Source organism: Zalophus californianus, chromosome 7, assembly GCF_009762305.2.
Source record: "Zalophus californianus isolate mZalCal1 chromosome 7, mZalCal1.pri.v2, whole genome shotgun sequence".
NCBI lineage: Eukaryota > Metazoa > Chordata > Mammalia > Carnivora > Otariidae > Zalophus > Zalophus californianus.
Window position 1 is genome coordinate 12,734,810 of NC_045601.1, and position 20,461 is coordinate 12,755,270.

The 20,461-nt window shown below is 34.9% G+C and overlaps 1 protein-coding gene across 8 annotated transcripts in view; it reads right to left on the reverse strand.

The window, feature by feature from the left end:
- Window positions 1–20,461, reverse strand: part of SCAF8 (SR-related CTD associated factor 8) — a 202,828-nt gene that overhangs the window by 104,517 nt on the left and 77,850 nt on the right. For 5 of the 8 annotated variants that reach the window (XM_027602352.2, XM_027602351.2, XM_027602349.2 and 2 more), the window contains 2 exons: window positions 18,728–18,946; window positions 15,854–17,981 (listed from right to left, as the gene is read on the reverse strand). In XM_027602352.2, coding sequence (XP_027458153.1) covers window positions 16,528–17,981; window positions 18,728–18,946 — 1,673 coding nt within the window. In that variant the 3' untranslated portion in view covers window positions 15,854–16,527. Of the gene's footprint in view, window positions 1–15,853; window positions 17,982–18,727; window positions 18,947–20,461 lie in introns of those variants that run through there. The other 3 variants (XR_004820209.1, XM_027602346.2, XM_027602348.2) reach the window with 1 other exon arrangement.

The window sequence follows — 20,461 nt, forward strand, 5'->3', positions numbered from 1 at the left end:
AGCATATATAAGATCTGATCTCAGCCTCTGAAGAGCAAACATGTCAACAAGTAATTGCATCATAACCACAAAGTACTATAATACAGATAACGCAGTGAGAAGAGAATGGCTACTTTTCCAGGGTAGAGCAGAAAAGGTTAAAGATGCAGCTCTTGCCCTGAGTCTTGAAAATAGGAGTCTGCACAGTGGAGAAGAAGAAGATCCCACCTCAGACAGAAGAAACAGCAAAACAAGCAGGGACGCACTCTGGAGCTGCAGATTCTAACAAACTGCTGAAACGCGGTTTACGTAGAGATCATCAGTAGGACACCAGGAAAAAGTAAACAGATCAGAGTCCAGCACATCAGTGAGGACTTTAGAAAGAACAACTTCAGTGGATTGGTGAGGTCAAAAGCAGACTACAGTGCACTGAGGAATAAAAAGAAGATGAAATTGAGACAAATGGGGCACCTGGGTGGCTCAGTCAGTTAAACATCCAACTCTTTGGTTTCAGCTCAGGTCATAATCTCAGGGTCGTGAGATCGAGCCTGTGTGTGGCTCCATGCTCAGTGCGGAGTCTGCTTGAGATTCTCTCTCTCCCTCTGCCCCTCCCCTCCCCACACGTGCATGCTTGCTCTCTCTCAGAAATAAAAACTTAAAAAAAAAAAAGAAAGAAATTGAGACAAATTAGACACCCTTTCCAAAGATCTCTCTATAAAGGAATAACGAGACCAGCAACTAGAAAAGAACAAAAGGTCAAGGGCACACTTACTTTTTTAAGTGTGAGAGATGAGCACATTAATAGGAAAACTTGGGGTAAGTGAAGAGGGAAAGGTTAGGAATACAGAAAAGAGGTAAGGAGTAACACTTGCTCCTAAGATTACAGTAAGGTTTCTCAGCCCCAGCACTATTGCCATTTGGAGAGAACTGTCAAGGGGGGGGGGGGGGGTCCCAGGCATTATAGGATGTTTAACAGCATCCCTGCTCCTAATACTCACTGGCTACCAGTAGTACTCCCAACCCCATCCCAGTTATGTTAACCAAAAATCCTCCAGATCTTGCTAAATATCTCCTGGGGAAAAGAGGGGAAATTGAGAACGAATGGTCTAGAGGCTGAGACCAGGTAATTTTAAGTAAGCTTAGAAAGGCTGGCTGAAACAAAGTGGCTCCCATCCACCAGTTGTACGAAAAGAGGATAGTCCTCTGCTGAAGGGAAATAGGCATGTTTCATGGGGAGTGGAAAAGTTTTGGGATGATTCTGTGGAGAATGGGAGAGGCATATAACCAGGGAAAGCAAACTGTCTAAGAAATATTTTCTATACTCCCAGGCTTGAAAAGCAGTGTATTTCCCTTTATGAGTTCTCCAGAAGATAGTACGAGAAAGGAATCTGAGCTTGAGGATTACACTAAAGGATCTTTACTAAAATACCTTAACAATTTAAGGAACTGGATCAGCTTAAAAAGTGTTCTGACTCTTAAAAGAACCATCTTCTTGTTTGCCAGAGCAAAAATTTAGGGGTAAAAATTTATCTTTTTTTACCCCCAAATATGCAATTCTTAAAAAGATTTTAAGTAATCTTTACACCCAATATGAATCTTGAGCCCGCAACCCTAAGATCAAGAGTTGTATCCTCAGACTAAGCCAGCCAGGTGGCCCCTGAATATGCAATTTTATCATAATTTTGTAGTCTTTAGTAGGAAAGTTTCTGTATTTGTCCCAAATCCTACCCATTAAAATCAACACATTTTTGTTGTAAGACGCAAAAGTAAAGTAATAGGGATTTTAAATTAGTCATCACATTTGAAAAACTGTCATATTAATTTTCATATGCTTCTGGATACTAGTCCACATTATATTTATGCTCAGTGTAGAGAAAAAATTAGTATTTATATCTGGGTCCCAAAAGCTTCATTGCTGCACACTGTCAGAAGTGACTGGTCAGAAGACATTGGAACTAGCCATCTCACTTAAATTTTATCTTCTAAATACAGTCTTCACAACTTGAAAATCTGGCTTATGTTTTAACAGCCTTGTAATTTCCTAAAAATGTCAAAGTGTACTTGTTCACAATACAGATTAAGCAGCTGCCCGCATACCAAGGGACCAGATGTACAATAATACCTCCAATGTTTGTCAACATTACCAAGGAAAGCGATCTGCAAAGAAATTTATCTCATTTTTAAATCTCCTAATGGGGTGCCTGGGTGGCTCCGTCAGTTAAGCATCCAACTCTTGATTTCGGCTCAGGTCATGATCTCAGGGTCAGGAGATTGAGCCCCGCAATGGGCTCTGTGCTGGGCGTGGAGCCTATTTAAGGTTCTCTCTCCCCCTCCCTCTCTTAAAAAAAAAATACAATCTCCTAAAAATATCCTTTAAAAAATAGGGAACTTGCTCCAGTAATTTTTTTTTTTCCTGGATCCATAAACTTACTGAAGCACCTTCATGTGTAGTTAACAGAACTGGATTTGCATTAAGCAAGATCTTCCTCAAGAGACCAAATGCATCTCAACACAAATATCTCAACACTAAAATATGTTAAAACAATACTCCCAGATATAGTAGGTAAAGATTCTAGTCTGTACTAAATAAACCTCAACATACTAGAGAGAAACCACAGTGTTAATTATAATCTTGCTATGACTATCTAGCTAAACAGAACTCTTTTATGCTTTGCAACCATGTGAAGTTGATATTAATATTGAATAAGTGCTTTTGATCTGTTACCCATTCTCTTCCAAAGAAAAGAAAATTCAAGTTGGGTTCACTTTTGGATCTGCTATATAGACTGATCAAAGGATGAAAAATTAAGCTGAAATTCCATGTTCTAAAGACCAATGTGAACATCATTCAAGTATATCTCTAATTGCAATTTGATCTGTACACTGGAGGCCTGTGATATGATGATTCCTGATAGCGGGGATATTCGGAAAATACCATGCCCTTTATCCAAAACCTAACTACAAAATGGTATCCAGGATTACAACCAAGCAAGTAAAAGAATTTACTTAAGGAAAACTTGTTCATACAGCAATCAAGGTTATCCCTAAGGCTGTTAGATTATGTCTATTCCTCTCAAAAGAAATAGAAATTCCATGTGCTTTGGAAACATGCTAAGAAGGGTAAGAATTAAGAAAGAGAACCTAAGTGTAGTTAAAGAGCAGTCTAGACATAATATAATTCAATTATAGTTAGCACATCAAAGGATTTCAGTATCTGGCTCAAATCTTAAGCTACTCATAGAAAAACAACTCTTAATCTATGTATGGTTGCACATTACTAAACCAAATTACTTCAAACCTAACATTAGGCAAATCAGATTAATAGACACTTCAATCAATTCAGAGGACAGAGTTCAGTCAAGTTCCAAAGTGGACAAATTTCTGAAACCGCTTTTATTTTTCTTGGTATAAACAAAATGGATCCAATTTTTGGGGTGCTCAAAATTAAAAAGTCAACAAGGCCATATGCACTAATTTCCACAATCACCCATAATCTTAAAATATTTTATTCTAACATACTTGGATTACATAAGCATGAAAGCTTGATATAAAACTTCACCTTTTCATTTCAGAAAGAAATCTGAATTCCTGCTCCTTTCTTAAACAATCTTTGTATTGGCCTCTCAACAGCTTTACTTTCTCTGGGAAATAATGCAAATATACTAATCCCAATTCCATTCTCGGAGTTCTTTTCAATTCTGTTTCCTTATAAAACCTCCTCCTCTAATGTAATTCAATAACTGTCTCCTTATAATTTTTTTAAAAATAAAACTTTAATATCTGAAACAAAAATTAACTGGGTTCAAAGGTCATGTCTTAGCATGTTTCTAATAATAACTGAAAACAGCTTTACTGACAAGGTTAAAGTCAACATAAAACAAATGGCAAAGGATAGAATGATTCCATTTAACATCTCCACTGAGGATTCTTTTCCCTATAAAGAGTTGAAATAAGGCCAAAATATAATTAGGGCATTATGATATCTATAAAATTAAAAGCTAAGAAATAATTTATTCTGTACTCCTATTTTTGTTTTAAAAATACTTGAAGAATTCAGGATAAAACAATTAACTTATGCAAGATGAGACTGCATCTCAGGGCCAGTGAAGGCAAAGACAGGAGAATATCCTTACAGTGTTCATGTAAAATAACATCACAAAACCTCACCTTAAGTAGTGAAAAACTGTACACTGCCAACTGAGTGGAAGACACTGGAATCACTGCTTAAGAAAGGCATACAATTTTAAATGGTCAAATCCTTCAGGACCAGGATGAAGAGGTTTCACATGTTAACAACTAGCTGCCTGGAGAAATGTAGAAAACCTGGGACTTAACAAGAAAGAGTGTGGGATAGCTTAATTAACGGTACCCGTCATAGTTGTAGTAAAAGTATGTGTGTCTATCCGGGGGAGGGAAATGTTGGTACACCCTCTACATTTTTTAACCTTGCTCTAGATAAAAAACAACTAGAGTACTGTAGCACAAAGAGGTAACAAATTCCATTACTGATGGGTATTACAATGTTAACTCTCCTTAGGCTCCAGGTTCTTTCTATTGTGCAAGTTACAGTTAAAAAGGCATCCTAAAATACGTTGAGTCCCTCTCCTATGGCTTCAAAGATTTTTAATTACAGAATGAAAACTGTAAGATCAGAAAGATATGAGAAAGCTAGAAGCAAGGGTGCTAGGCCTTTGGCAGTTCTGTTACAGAAGTAAATTCCAGATTATGCTTAGCAAGCAGAAGGCTGTAGGAATAATTATGGTGGCACAGAGGCATTGGGAATGCTACGAATTCTCATTTACTAGAGCGCTCAAGGGTGTACATTAGGCTGTCTGAGCAGAAGTACCCGAGGGGTCTTCTTTCCTGGGCTAAATTCCAAAACCAGATAAATGTCTGGCTTTCTGGTTGTTTTTTGATTATCATCCCAAGAAGTCTACCGCTTGGCATTTCGAGTATGTACTCTTAATGCATGATAAGCCAAACATTCCATCTTGATTCCCATGAACCAATCCTAGGCTTCTTGGCTCAATGAAATAAAGTACTTTGAATTTATCAATTGGATAAAAAGTTCAGAACAGTGGTTCATAAATTAGAACCGCCAAGAGTATGCCCATAAAGGAAAATGAAAAAAACAGAAGAAAGGTCTCTGTTTGAACTTAAACATAAAGCATCTGGTCAAAGGCCAACAGGGCCACACGCCCCCACTGTTGCGCACCTCTGGCACCTCTCTCAAGTACTGTTCGGCTTCAACTGAATTTTGGCAGCTTTGGACTCAACTGGTCCAAGAGAGCAGCTGAAGCAAATTCACAAGATGAACCATAATACTGATGACATTAAGAGCACTGGATAGTAAATGAGTATTGTTAGGCTGTAATAAATCAGAAGATCAATCAAAAATGATTTAGTGCTAGTACTTTTTTTTTTAGCCAGAAATAGTACTGCTTTTTTTTTTTGTAAGTAATCTCTACACCCAACAATGGGGCTCAAACTGACAACCCCAAGATCAAGAGTCACATGCTCTTCTGACTGAGCCAGCCAGGTGCCCTAATATTAATGCTTTAAAAACTATATATAGGTGGCTCTGTTGCTTGCTCTCATTCTCTGAGAATATGTTTAGTACGGAGTATACACTTAGTATTAGTCTCTGGTTACTAGAGCATTTAAAGGAGTCATATTTCTAATGAAGACTAGGTAGGCCCTGATAAGAAAACATTAGGCTTTAAAGATCTAATTGCTAAAGAAATACAAATTTGGTAAGAAGATGTGAGACTCAAAGCAGAGAAAGAAAAGATACTGGTTTTAAATTGTCTGATTTCCTGAGAGCATAGTCAAGGGCCATCACAAAAAGATCAAAAGAAAATCTACATTTGCTGAAGGTTCTCTGAGAGAGTATGTGGTGTTTGTGTGTGCAAATATGTGAGTGCATATATGCATATGTGTTTCCAATTATGAGCTGTATTAGGTTAGAAACTTTGAAATGTCAAATTAAAAAGGTAAACAGCCAAGAGAGAAACAAAAATAAAGTCAGACTATTCACTGAACAACAACAAAAATATTTACCAAGTAAAAAATCAACCCAGCTCAACCACCTCCTTCCCAAGTTTCTGTTTAAGGTGCCTGAGTAGATATTTGATGACAAACCCAACAAGCCAGTGTTCTATAATCACTTTTTTCCCCATCAGACAAAAAGACACTTAGAGCTACAAAAAGAAACGGAGAGCTATCTAAACTGCCAAGAATGAAAGGAAAAGTAGCAAAGTATTCCTTTGGTAAAACTGAGAAAATTATACCTCAAAGGACTTAATGGCTAATCACAAAGTGTCAGCCTCATTTAATTCTCTGAACCTATATATCACGACTGTTTTCAGGCTCTGGTTACACTATTCCTGTAACTCTTAAAATCCTTTCCATCTGATGTTTAGTGGTTTAGAAAGAATCAAGGCCATAACCTTATCTATAACCCTTAGCTAGAGGTTCATGAGATCAAAGGCTAGTGCCTTTATCCCCCTAGTTTCTCAGGTGAACCCTCCATCAAAATTTTTCCTTCATGCATGACCATTTCCAGATTCCCTACTTTTACTATTAAATATAAATGCTTTTGGAGTGAGGGGAGCCATTTTTTCACCCTTTGAAAACTAATACTAATTTAGAAATCAACCTTACTCTACCACTCATTAAAATGTGAACTACTGATTTTACTTGCCCAGAGTATAAAAGTCATATTATGAAGAAAAGTTGAAATACACAGCTTAAATAAAAGAAAGGCTCTGAATTGTGAATTTGGGGGCAGGTGTATTATGTACTTAGATCCTTCCATGTAAAGTCCTACAACTATAGCTTTGGTCCAACAAATAAAATAGCCAAGGTGGCAGAGAAATATTAGAGCTGTGACATTTTAAGGGACTGCCCCATTCCAAAATTAGCTTTCTATATCAAGGTAAAAATTAAATTTTATATTATCCCCTAAAGAGTCTGTTATTTTTATAAAACTCTAATTTAAAAAAAAATTACTGCTTCACATCTGAAACAGATAACTAGTTACTGTAGTTACTGTGGCATTTTGTGATTGCCAGTGGAACCAAGATCCTTACTGTATCTTCTTAAACTGCCTACTATGGGTGACTAGAGATTCCAGAATTGGCAACAGTTAAGTAACTACTTCTCTCCCCAAATAGATAATCTCCTGGATCTAAAATTTTGAGACTTACTTTGGGATAAAATGTTTTTCAAATTTTCTGTCATATAGGGAGATCTAATAACAAATTTGAAAATCGTTTTTCTGAATCTGGTTTCCCATACAATGGATCGAGTCAGACACAATTTAAGGAAGTATTTAGTTTATTTTCAGTGATTAACAACATTTTTTAGCATGAATATATTCATGGGGGGAAGTGTAGATCTATTTTTCATTTCAACCAAGTCAGCCTTTCTCAAGTCCCATGGGAAAAAAAATCTACTCTTAAAACTTGAATTCCTACTTTATCGAGTAAAAAAATCAGGAATACTATTTTTAACCACTAAATTATTACTATCTGGACATAAACAATTAACCAAAGGTAGGAAGTGTTCTAATTGTTCTTCCTGAAATTAGATCACAGCCATCTCTCCAGGACAGGCCAGCCACCTGGGTCAGTAGGATGCTTGCCACTAGCCTAATCCATCAAACATAGGTCGAGGAGGTTTAAAAAAGAAAAAAAAAAAGCCTAAGAAGCCCTGTAAAGCTCCAAAACCATACAAAACTCCAGTCCCTGTCCTAGCCTCTCCTCCCCCATTTTGAACATTCAGGTCTGTACAAATAGTCCCTTGATTATTTATAACTAACACAATGCTGATTTGCATGTCCCAAAGTCTCTACTGGCCATTACTAACAATTACAACAGTGAATACCTACGTAATATGAAATGCTAGGCAGTGTTTTAAGTGCTTTGGTGTTCTTAAAATAAAAATCAAGAGAATTGTCCAAATTTCTGTAAAGTTACAGGGGCCTTTGTTAAGACAACTATTTGGTAAAGACCTATATATTCATATAACTTGGATTTCAGTGAATACAAAGTTGTTTTTACTTGATCAAATACAAATTCTGCTGGCTAATTCTATGAAAAAAGAGAAATGTATTAAGGTTTTTAACACTAGATAAATAAAAATAGTGAAGTGGTCATTTGGCAAATAAAAAACTAATTTCTAAAAACCCAATGAAATGGCAAAGTGATAATCATATCACTTAAGGGAAAATCTTACTGAGTAGACAAAGCAGAAAATGTTAATACTATTTAAAAGATACAAACAGTACAAATGAAATGGGAAGACACACAGCAATTTTTAGGGTGGCTGTATTTAATAAAGTTTTTAAAAACCTCCACTTTTTAAAGTCAATTTCTTTAATGCAAGAATAATTCACAGTAAATAGATCATATATATATATAATACTAGTAGTACTGGATTTTCTTTGCAAATTCTTTTAGTTCAATTATTACTAAAGAAATTAACTTTTAATTTACAGGCATTACAAATCCATCTAAAACGCTAGGCAGTGCTACTGTGTTTAATGGCTTGCAAAACTTGTATTAGGGATTTAAATATGATTGTTATAACCACCAAAGTAATTTAAAAGTGGAATTCTATAAAGATGTGTTTTGTCACTCTAAAATGCGACTACCTTTCCTACTGTGTGTATTCTAGAATTTTCAAGGTCTATTTACTTAAATCTTAAATACAGAATTCAGTCATAGGCTGTTATGAACTGTGTCCTCCAAAAATGTATGTTGAAGTCCTAACTCCCAGTACCTCAGAATGTGACTTTATTTGGAAATAGGGTCACTGCAGATTAATTAGTTAAGATGACATCATACTGAAGTAGGGTGTGTTCCCAGTCCAATATAACTGATGTCCTTATAAGAGGAAAATTGAGACACAGACATACACAGAGAGATGAGATGAAGACACACGATGTTAGACCACTGGTCATTTGACGACAGAGGCAGAGATTGAAGTGATGCATCTACAAGTCAAAAACACCAAGGACTGATGAGAACTGTCAGAAATTTGGAAGAGGAAAGGAAGGATTCTCCTCTAGAGCCTTCAGAGAGACAGCATGGCTCTTGCCACACTTTGATTCGAACTTCTAGCCTCTGGAACTGTGAGATAGTAAGTTTCTGCTGTTCTAAGCCCCCTGATTTTTGGTAATGTTACAGCAGGAAACTAATTACACAGATCATGAACTAAAATCTACCTTTCCAAAACAGCATCTTTTAAAGTCAAGTCAGCAAAACCTGGGGTCAAACACCTGTGCAAATAAAACCTGTGTAACCATGGATTTGAGGTTTGCTTCTTCATTTGTAAAAAAAAAAAAAAAAAAAAAGAGAGATAACAAACCCTACCAGTGTATTTCTGAACATAAATTATGTACAATGTCCACAACACAGAGGTCAAAAATGTTAAGTCTCTCCACCCCCAAGCTCTTCTCTCCCTGTAATAAGAATGCATTGTAACCTGTGGTCATTTGGCTAACAATTCAGAAAATAATATAAAAACAGAGGACTATAATTAAAATATCATTAAGTAAATTTATAAAAAGCACTGTCCTAAATTAAGTTCTGATGGTTTAACTACTTAGAAATCTCTAAATCCTTATCCTGGGTATGACCACAATATCTAAGACGTCATGCTCTTCAGAACTTCCTGATATGGTAAATGCTACCCTCTCCTTCTTAAAAAAGGTTCAAAGTAATTTCAATTACCACAAAAATATCAATTCTTAAACAATAGTTTACCCCTTATACTTTCAAAGGTTAATTTTATTCAACACATCTTCTGATTTACTAATATTCTTATTAATATGCAAACTGACCCAAGTTCAGTAATAAACACAAGACTCCTGTTATTAAAAAGTCATTGTTCAAATACAGGAATTTTTTATTTCATGTAATAACAACATAAGCAAAATAATTACCTTTGACAAGATTAGTAGAAATAGAAGTATAACTCACAAATATAATAAGCATGTTCCCCTGACATGTGAATTAGCCAGTAATATGGCCACAATGTTTAGAGTCCTCTTTCCAAAGACTCTGGAAAAGGTGATCAGAGGCCAGCACCATAACATGCTATGGATTAAACCTTATATGAACCTAAGTTTAGTGATATTAACAGAAGACTTGAAGAGAAAGAAATCCTAGAATCAGATTATATATTCAAGTAAAGTAAAATCACTGCAAATTATCCACTGCCACCAAGAGCCAGACCCTAAAACTACTTTGAATAAAGACTAACACTGAATGCTTACTATGTGTAAAGACAATTTTACATATTTAACTTCATTCAAGCCATGGAATATTCCTAATATAGGAGTTTTATACACAAAAGAACTGAGTACTAAGTTTGGACTATACATACGGTATATAAATGCTGAATTTTAGAAAGGAGCTGCCAAAGCCACAACCTAAAATATAAATTTGCAAGCAATCACTGGCTCTGCTTTACATGTATGAAAACATTTTAAAAAATAAATAGGTTTTGATATTTTATTTGTGGGGAAAGCTGTAATCAAAAAGAAATCTTATTTAGTATCAATGCAACACAAACTTGCCTCCAAAATAGCATGTTATTAAGAAAGTTAACATTGTATCATGGTATACCCTTAAGAAAAACCCAAATCCTGAAAACAGAATCTAAGAAAATGAAGCTGAAGTAATTGTTTAGCTATAGGAAAAGAAGATAGTCCCACATATACTTGTAATAGTGAAAACACAAGTTCAATTTAGTGTTTAAATATAGCCTTACCCTACAAGGATAAGACTGATTGGTGGTTCAAGTTTATGTTTTTCTGCACAAATTTATTTGCCTTTTAAACAGAAGAGGAACTAATAGTTTGTGAGCCTCTGCCATGTACGTCTGGCACTTTAGAAGGTGGTACACACTAATTTCTGAAAGTAACAAACTTGGGTTTCAATCTTTGCTCAAATATTTACAAGTTGTGTGACCTTGGGAAATGGCTTAAATCTGTGACAGGTTTCTCGTTAGTAAAATAGATATTGAAATATTAATACTACAAGACTGTCATGAGGCTTATATAGGTAATAAAATTATCCCAGTTCTTGTCACATAGTTCATGTCATTAAATATTAGCTAATATTATCAATAATTTAAAAAAGTATAACCCTGCAGATTAGTTAAGAAATGATGCTTAGAAATACAGTAACTTGTCTAGACATATCTCTAGCAAATGTTAAAAGACAGTTTTGAAAACCTAATGTAATGAAAACTGGTCTTTAAAAGTTCCAATGTTGTTAGTCTTTCCCTTTGTTCTTCCTGCTTCCTCAACTGGTTTTTTATAGAAGAGAAAATTTATTTCATAGACTCAATGTATTTAAATGCTAGAAATGACCTTAGAAATCACTAAGCCAAGCGGCAGCAAATTGTTTTCACCATAGTTCTGTCCAATTGATAGTCCTTGCCTGAAATGAAGGGTCAAAAAGGAGGCTAGAGTGCTATGATGAGAAGAATTTGAGAACTCTGAGAAAGGCAGAAAAATAAGACAAAATAGTGATAGCTGCCCATGGAGGTTAGAGAGGAACAAACACCACAGGTCAACCAAGTGCTACATTCTGCCATTGCCACACAAATGTAACAGACTCATTAAACTCATCTAGTTCTCATTAATTCTTGGCTCAAAGTCCCAAGTTCCACCATCTAGTGAGCTCTGTGCATAAGAGCTCCCTCTGCTTCTGTCACTATAGATCATCCTACTATCCAAAGCACCTAATACTTCTACAATATAAAGTTAGCCCGTTAGCACAATTCTATCCCTTGACCTACTCTACATAGTTTCCAAATTACTTAGAATATTCGTTCTATATCGCGACTAGAACAAGGCCAAGTATTTCTAAGTATACATACAGAATGAAATGACCACCCTGAAAGAGGGGAGAATTAAGTAGAGGGGAAGAAAAATGTCTGAGCAAAGCTCATGCAAAATAAGCCACTGATCTGCATTAGTTTTTGATGTGCAACCCACATCTAAGTAGTCCTACTAGTAACATTACCAGTCCTTGATAAATTTAATGCTCGTAATTTTGTCCCAAAAGGGCTCTTTCTATAATCAAAGCATTTAATTCCATGGTATCGAGTAAATTTTTCTTTGAGGTATCCTATGACAAAGTTTCACTTGAGTCAAAATTACTTCCTATAAAACCATCTCATATGCTTCTTTCCATCGCTTTGCTTTCATTTTTAGATTAATGCTTAATGCTTTAATGAGTTTAAAATATCTGTGATAATGACTTCCCTGTTTTTATTCATACTCCAACACCAACTGCCACAAATTATACACTTTATTGAAACACTCAAAATAATTTTTAGATCACCAAAGTATTTTACTTAAGGAATTTTTTAAAGAATCTCAAGTGCACAGTATATTAACTATTTACATGTTTTAAATTATCTGAAGTGGTGATATGTGGGAATCTAAAAAGTAAATAATACACCCAGGGAGGGGTGTGTGTGTGTGTGTGTGTGTGTGTACATGTGTATAAAAATATGTATCTCCCCAGGGAATTCTGTATTAGTCAGTCTGTGGTGACATCCCTCTACCTCCTGATATTTTCAAATAGATCCAGCAGGTGATTCTGTTATACATTTCTTGGCTGAGAATCATAGACGGGGTGTATTTCAGATTGCTTTCAATATGTATGCTCCTACTTAAAAGTAACGCCCCCCCTCAAGAAAACAATCTGGGCCATTAATTTTGAATTCTAGTTCCAGAAAGTTTGGCTAAAACAAGGTATCTTGTTTTTAAATCTCCCATTAAAAAGTAGTCATCTTTTTTTCTTCAGAAGCGGAAAACAAAAATTTTAGTGCCTAAAACTTACAGTTTAAAAGATGTTTTATATAAAACCACAACATCCTCAATTAAGGAAACATTTATAATTCTCTGCCACACTGCAGTATTTATGGCTATTTACAAATATTTAGTTTTTAATTTTACCTATCTTAAAAATGAATATAAAGGTACTTGCTTCTCCTCTTCTACATTATGTAAAATATTTAAAGAGAAAAATGTTAATGTTTTCTTTCTCTGAAAGAGTTAAAAGCCCTTAAGATATTTTATTAACATAGCACCCGATAAAGTAATGATAATAAAGGCACATAAGGTATAACAAAATTATTAATTGAATATTAAAATTTTCTTTTTCTTTAAAGTTGTGCCCATCTAAAATATATACAATGACAAAAAACATCATCAAAATGTTCTTTAAATGACTTAATGAATAAGGGATTATATATATAAAATTCATAATGAATGCCATATTTCTTTGATTCTAAGACACTTTACATTTTGACATTTCTGAATTAGGATGGGTCTTATAATCACTGGCATGTCATGTTGGAAACATTTTTTATTCCTGAATGGTTCTCACAATCAATGGCACCTTAGATCTGATGAACTAAGGTGTTCGTTTATAAAAAAATACTTTTTCAAATTAAAAGAGGTAACTTTCTTTTCAAATGTAACAAAACTGACCCACCCCCAAAATAATCTTAAATGTGTAGCTCCATAACTATAATCTTTTATATGAGTGAAAATGGCCAATAAATTTAATGAAGCAACTAAATTATCAGGACAAAAGAAACTCTAATAATATAAGAGCTTAAATAATGAACAAATTTTATCAATTAAATATTATATGAAGTCATTTTCAGAGTTTAAAGTGGATAATTTTATACTATTCCATTTTCCAATGCTAAGCATTTGTCCATCCTATGTATTGAAATAAATTTAGCATTCCATCTATAATATGCTACAAATGATTGCTTTGCTGTAAAATAAATTTCTAACTGCAACATAAATGATCAAAGTACATTATATGTATTTATGCTATAAACAGAAGCCAATGTTTAATGAAATGTTTAAAGACAAAAAAAAAATTTAAAAAGTAGTATCTACTAAAACTGTAGTCTACAAATACCTCAGAGAGTCATATCATTCTCTAACATATCACAAATCAAAACATTATTGATTTGGTGGCTAAAGTAGATACTGCCTGCAGCACTTTGAACAATTTTATTAAAGTGGTTAGGTTACTCCTTGCATATTTCTAATGGCTAGCATTCTAGTGACAATACTGGGATCAAAAGCATCAAAACATGATAGGTCTTGGGTCGAACTTAAAGATAATTAACTTCTCTCCATTATTTAAAAAAATGAACGTAAGTATCAACTTTGGAAATTCAGTATGAGGATGAATAATATCCTTTCACTTAAATACTGTATTACCAAATAAGAACAAAGTGAGAACAAGTACACCTAATTATTTTCAACTATTTTCAGAGTGTCACACACTCCCAAGATGCGATTCTACAGTACTGACAACTGATTAGGTTAACTTTCACCACCAGAATCTTCAAAGCAGTGCAATACTTGTATATATTTTGTTTTCAAGTTTGCACATGAAGGCCCAACAGTGATAAAAAAAAAAAACGTGGGATCAAAGGTCACTAAAAAGTCTTACATTTTTATTGCTACTTAATCCAAGTGAATGTCACTTAATTTTAATAATGGTAAATGCAACTAAAGTAGTTTGAAATCCCAGTCAATATAAGTTCCTTAAGGACAAGGCTAATCATTCCTGAACATTAATACTTTGTACCAATGTCACAGTTTTTCCTGTTTTCCTAAGGAAAAGACTGAAACCAATTCAATTACTGGACTGAATTACTATAGAAATAAACACCCAGTTTCCACTAGTACCCACTTCTTCACGTAACAAAACAAATAATGTACTATTTCTGTTCAGAACCTAGAAGAAGAAATGACTTGAATTTTTGGCCAGGAACCATCCATAAAGCTCTTATAGCTCTTCAGATCATCAAGAGGTAAGCAAAAACAATCCAATTTTAAATACCTGGTGTGTTCTATCGTTACTTTGGGCAGGCTTGACAAACATAGCTTTAAGAATTTTAGAGAAACAGAGCAAATGATGAATAGTTGGGAATGCATAGGGAGCAAAAATGTCTATTCATAGGACCAAATAAAAGCCTTCATTAGGAATGAAAAAAAAACAACCAATGGTTTTATATATATGTATATATATATATGTAAAACCCAAAGGAAGAACAAACAGCAAATAAATGAAAATTAAAAGCAAAAATAAATAAATAAATAGAAAACTAATCCCCAATTTTTCTGCTACTCACTTTACCTTGGAGGCTAATCTGAAGTGTTACCCACAGCCTACAAAACACATGGTGGATGCTTTGTTCCTGATATATATAATGTTTTTAAATCCACCAACACCTCTATACATTCTGTGCAATTAAGAAATCCACTTCAGGCAAGTGACAAGTACTTTAGTACTAGCACTGTCTATGCAGAATAGCAAATATAATGTGAAACAAAGCAATGCAAGCATTCATGTGAATTTTGGCTCCATGCTAACTCTGGTTTCATGCCTAACTACATTAAAACAGAATTGCCAAACGGCCAATGCATTTCTTTACAATAGTTATTTTACCTTCATAAAAGCTAAGAAGAGTTTTGACTATAAGCATTGTCAACTAGCCAAATTTCTCTAATTTTCTATCCGATTTTGAAGAATATTTTATCTAAACTATCAGCTATTTTTCTCTGTATGTACATGAAGACAGACATACAGAGAAACAGAAAAATCTACATTATGACTTACACAATAAATATACACAGATATTACATACATACTAATGAGACTGCATGATTTTTATATCAAAGTACATGTTTTTCCACCACACAGTTCTTCATTGTTGTTAAGAGTAATAAAAAACTTCTGCAACTAATAAGCACATGCTGCTAATGATCCAGGGTTTTAAGAATTTGTAGATTAAAAAAATACAATTCCTAGAACACTGTTATCAAACAAGTAAGTTTTATTGGCATCTAAAAACAAAATTCACCCAACATTGAAACGTACTTTAATATTTATGTTGTTTTCTTTTTTTTCTTTTTTCTTTTTTACTCACTGCAGTATGAGGAACAAATCACAAACACTTACTTTGGAGAAACAGAGACCATAGTGTAGATTTTACAAAATCACTTTTTAAAATCTCTGTATTGTGCTCCTCAAATATCTAGAGCCAGTCTTTGCATAAAATATCACAGCTTTGTCTATTACCTTAAAATTCTGCAGCAGCCTAAAGATATGGATAAGATATACCATCACTTGCTATTTTGAAATATATCTATTACCATATCCAACCTAATGGTAGTATCTAAAAAATTCTTTCTTCCATAGGAAGTCTCTGACAAGCTGTTATTCATTTCCGTGAAGTTAAAAGAATCTGGGGGCAACATTTATATTTTATCAGAAAAATAAAAAAATGTTTACCTACCATGTTCATATTAAGAACAATGTCTATACAAGTCAGTTGTACAATTATTTTAAGAGAAAGGTGAACATGAACATCAGATTAACTTAATTCTGGCAGACAAAAGTGAACAACTATGGTCCAGTCAGCCATTAATCTATTACAGAGAGATGACAACTTTACAAAAGGTATCTTTTACCTACTGAGTGATGATTATGTCCCCTCAGTTTCTGTGCTTTCTACCACTGGTTCACTTTCTATATCAGCAACTGTGTCACTCTTCTCCTTGTTTATTTCACTTGAAGATGTCAGTTTTTCATAAAGTTCAGGATCATTCTGTACTGGTAAAGGTGGTGGTTGGGCATGTCTCTCGGTATTTTCACCATTAACCTGAGGCACGTTATCACCTTTTCGTTGAGAAGTGGCCCCTTCAAAAAAATCAAAAACCCGAGGATGAGGAGGGGGGACCCAGGTGTTTTGAATTCTATCTCGTCCAAGGCGGTTTCCATTAATTTCTCTGCAGAAATCAAAATCTCTGTCATCCCTGTCCCTTTGCCTCTCCCAGGGTCTTCTGCGGTCATCAAAATCTCTGTGAACTTCTTGTCCAAATCCTCTGTTCCAAGGACCACTTCTAGGATCAAATCGATAGTTTCCAGACCGAAATCTACCTCTTTCTTCATGTAAGCCTTTTGGACCACCATAGACAGGTAGAACCCGATGTTCTCTCTCATCAAAATCTCTATGCCCCCAGGGCTTCTCTGGATTAAAGCCAAAGTGGTCTCTTCGACCAAGATGATCTATGCCTGGCCTCACAAGATTCTCTCTAATATCGACAGGAGGTCTTCCAAAATGATCCCTACCATCTAATGGAGGCCTTCCAGGACCTTCTCTTGGATCTATAGGCCGTCCAACCACATCCCTAACATCCACGGGGGGAGGTCTACTAATGCTTTCCCTGGCTTCAATGGGAGGAAATCGGTAATCTCTATCTCCTTCCTGTTGAATGTTATCATTCCCAAGTGGTATCCTTTTTTCTGGATTGGTAACATTGTCTACACTTTGTCTTCCAGGAACTAGAAAAGGTCTTTCTGGCTGACTAAAAATATCTCCTGGAGGAAAAGGACCACGGGGTGGTGGATGAAGAGCTGAATCAAGTACCGATGGGGGAGGGATTCCCCTTTGGGGTGGAATTCCAGGCTGTATTAAAGGGAATCTTGGTCCAGGTGTCTGTGGTATTAGTCCTGGACGAATGTCTAACATTGGCATTGTGGGCATCCTTTGACTAGAGAGATTTAAAGGGGGTAAGTTTTGAGGCCCAGCTGGTGGTTGTGTTCCCAAAAGTCCAGCGGCATTTGGAACATTTGGTGGCTGTACTCCTATAAGTCCGGAATTATTAGGGATATTTGGGGGGAGTACTCCCAAAAGTCCAGAACTACTTGACACAGTTGGTGGCTGTAGTCCCAAAATTCCAGAGTTATTTAGAATATTTGGTGGCTGGGCTCCAATAATCCCAGAACTACTGGAAACATTAGATGGCCGGATTCCAATAATGTCAGAATTACTCGATACATTTGGTCTTTGGACTCCCAGAATTCCAGAATTGCTTGTTACATTTGGCGGCTGTCCTCCTAAAATTGCAGGGCTACTTGGAATATCATTTGGAATCACTAAAACAGAAAGAGGAAAAATAACACAAAAAATCATTCTGGTATAAAAGGAAACTACATTTGTCATTACTAATGCTATAGCTGGCCTAGAGTTAATCAACTACTCGTATGCCAGAAGAATCAAGACACATTAGATATTTATTGAACAAAACTTAAAATTATTAAATACCATGCACAGTGAAATTTAAATATTAAAACGTAAGTGGGATGTTACTTAAAAATCTTTACACAGAACATTTAAAGAAAAATGTCAGGTATTATAGTAATTCTCCACCTTTAATAAGGATGTTTCTAAAGTACAAACAAGTTTTAATATACTAACAGTGGTGCCATACAAGAGGACTTGCTACTTTCAAATATATTTATCTTTTAGACCTAGGTAGAGAATACTGGGTAGAAGTTATTCATACCTAATACTTACTCATTCTTATCTTTCTTTAAGTATATATATTTTGTGCAACTGTATTTTGATACCAACACATTAAAGCAGTTCCAATAGGCCCAAAAAAGGAGCGGTGGAGGTCGAAGAAAGAAAGGTGCCAAAATCTATTACTATCCTGAACAGAATGCCAACTTTTTTCAAAGAGAAATTCTAGGAGATAGTGATCTCTTTTTAAACATTGCAACATTTCAATACTGGTGCACTTAACTGGTTACAAATGCACGGCATCTCAAAACTAAACACCAATATAGAGAAGTAGTGCTTATGATTTAACTATGTATTTCTGGGGAATTTATATGTTTACCTGATCTGGTGTTTTCACCAGAAGGAATCTGGTGGTCTAGAAGATGAGGTACTTTTTCTTCAGGCTCTGCTTGTTTAGTTGTAGGATTAAAAACATTTCCAGCTGGCAGAGTGGAAGTAGCAAGACTGCTGGCAACAGAACCACCAGGTAAGACAAGACCACCAAATCCAACATCTTTCACAGTTTCTGGAGTCATGGATAATGGTGGCTGCACTAAAGCTGTTTAAAGAAGGAGAAAATATATTTCAGATTTATTAGGCAAGCAATTCATGTGCTAATTTAAAAATATTAACCATGACCAACCCTGGCCCTGCCAAAGTTTTCAATAGCTTCCTGTCCTCTCCCCCCAGTTGTTTGGTAAAACTACTCAGTTACCGTAACATACAGGAATTCTCTTCTGGTCCCTCTATATTTTATTTATAATGAAAACTAACTTCTTAGAGTTTGACTGTTTTTATTTACTGGCACCTACCTAGCACACTATATAATAACTGACGCTCAAAATAACAAGTCATCAAGAAGAGGCTAAATTACATTGAGAGCTTTTTTTCTAATAAGGGAAAACAATAATTTTTAGAAATATTTTCATAAAAAATGTTTAGTAAAATAAGGACCAGTACTTACAAAGAAAATGCCAATAGTACAAAAAATAATTTCCAAGAATGTCAGTACGTGAATTTCTGAATATACAGAAATGATTCATGCAGACTGACAAATACATACAATGATACAAATCTCCTCAATCCCCTTGAAATTATAATGTACTAGGGTCCTTACATTCACTACTTCTTGTCAAATGAGGTTAGAAAACCCATCACATTAAGAAGAGGTAAAGTGGACTACAAATAAAAAGGTATAAACATTCCATTTTAAAGAATGAGTAGAAAACTCCTTAAGTGTATATGTCATTTATATGTTAAAAAACAGAACCAGAGGAATATAAAGTCACAATTAAACCATCAGACTTTTTAGTCTAGTTTATGCCACAACACAGTTACATCATTTACTTGGGAATTTTAAGAATTGTTTTATCCTCACATATAACTCCAACTTACCTGGACATACTGTTAGCACATAACAGAGCTATAAAATAGGAACAAAACCACCTGCAATCATGTATGGGAATTATGAGAATTAAACAAGACAGTGTAAGCAACTAGGAGAGTACCTGACACATGGATGTATTTCTCTTTCTCCATTCAAGTGATCCCAGATTTTCTAAAATGAATAAACTAAAGAAATAATTGGGAGGTAAACTCTAGGATGAATCTCTGTGAATGCTCAATTCAGAAATGGCTTCAGAACACTCTTCTAATTTTTAGGAAAAACAAAGAATTCTTCCTAATTAACCAAAAATAAGAAAAAAGAAGGATCCTAATCCTGTCAGAAAGAAAAGTAGAGAAGAGTTCACAAATATAAGGAAAATGGATATTATCAACAGGTTAAGTTCTCTGTCACATATACTGTCCTTACACTAAAGTCCTCTGAACCAACTAAGTTCTCCCAAACCGATGTAGTCATCTCAAAAGGATAGAGAAGCAACGATGAAAAGGTCTTGCTGTCTAAAGATAAAACAAATTGAACTTCAGAAAGAAAAGTGAATGCAACTGCTCTAAACTCTATTACTCCATAAACACTAAAGAAAATGAAGAAGAGATGAAGAGGAAAGGGAGAGAAAGAAAATAAGAAAAAATCAGAAATAAGAAAAAGCCTCTTCCCCTTCAGTCACCAGAT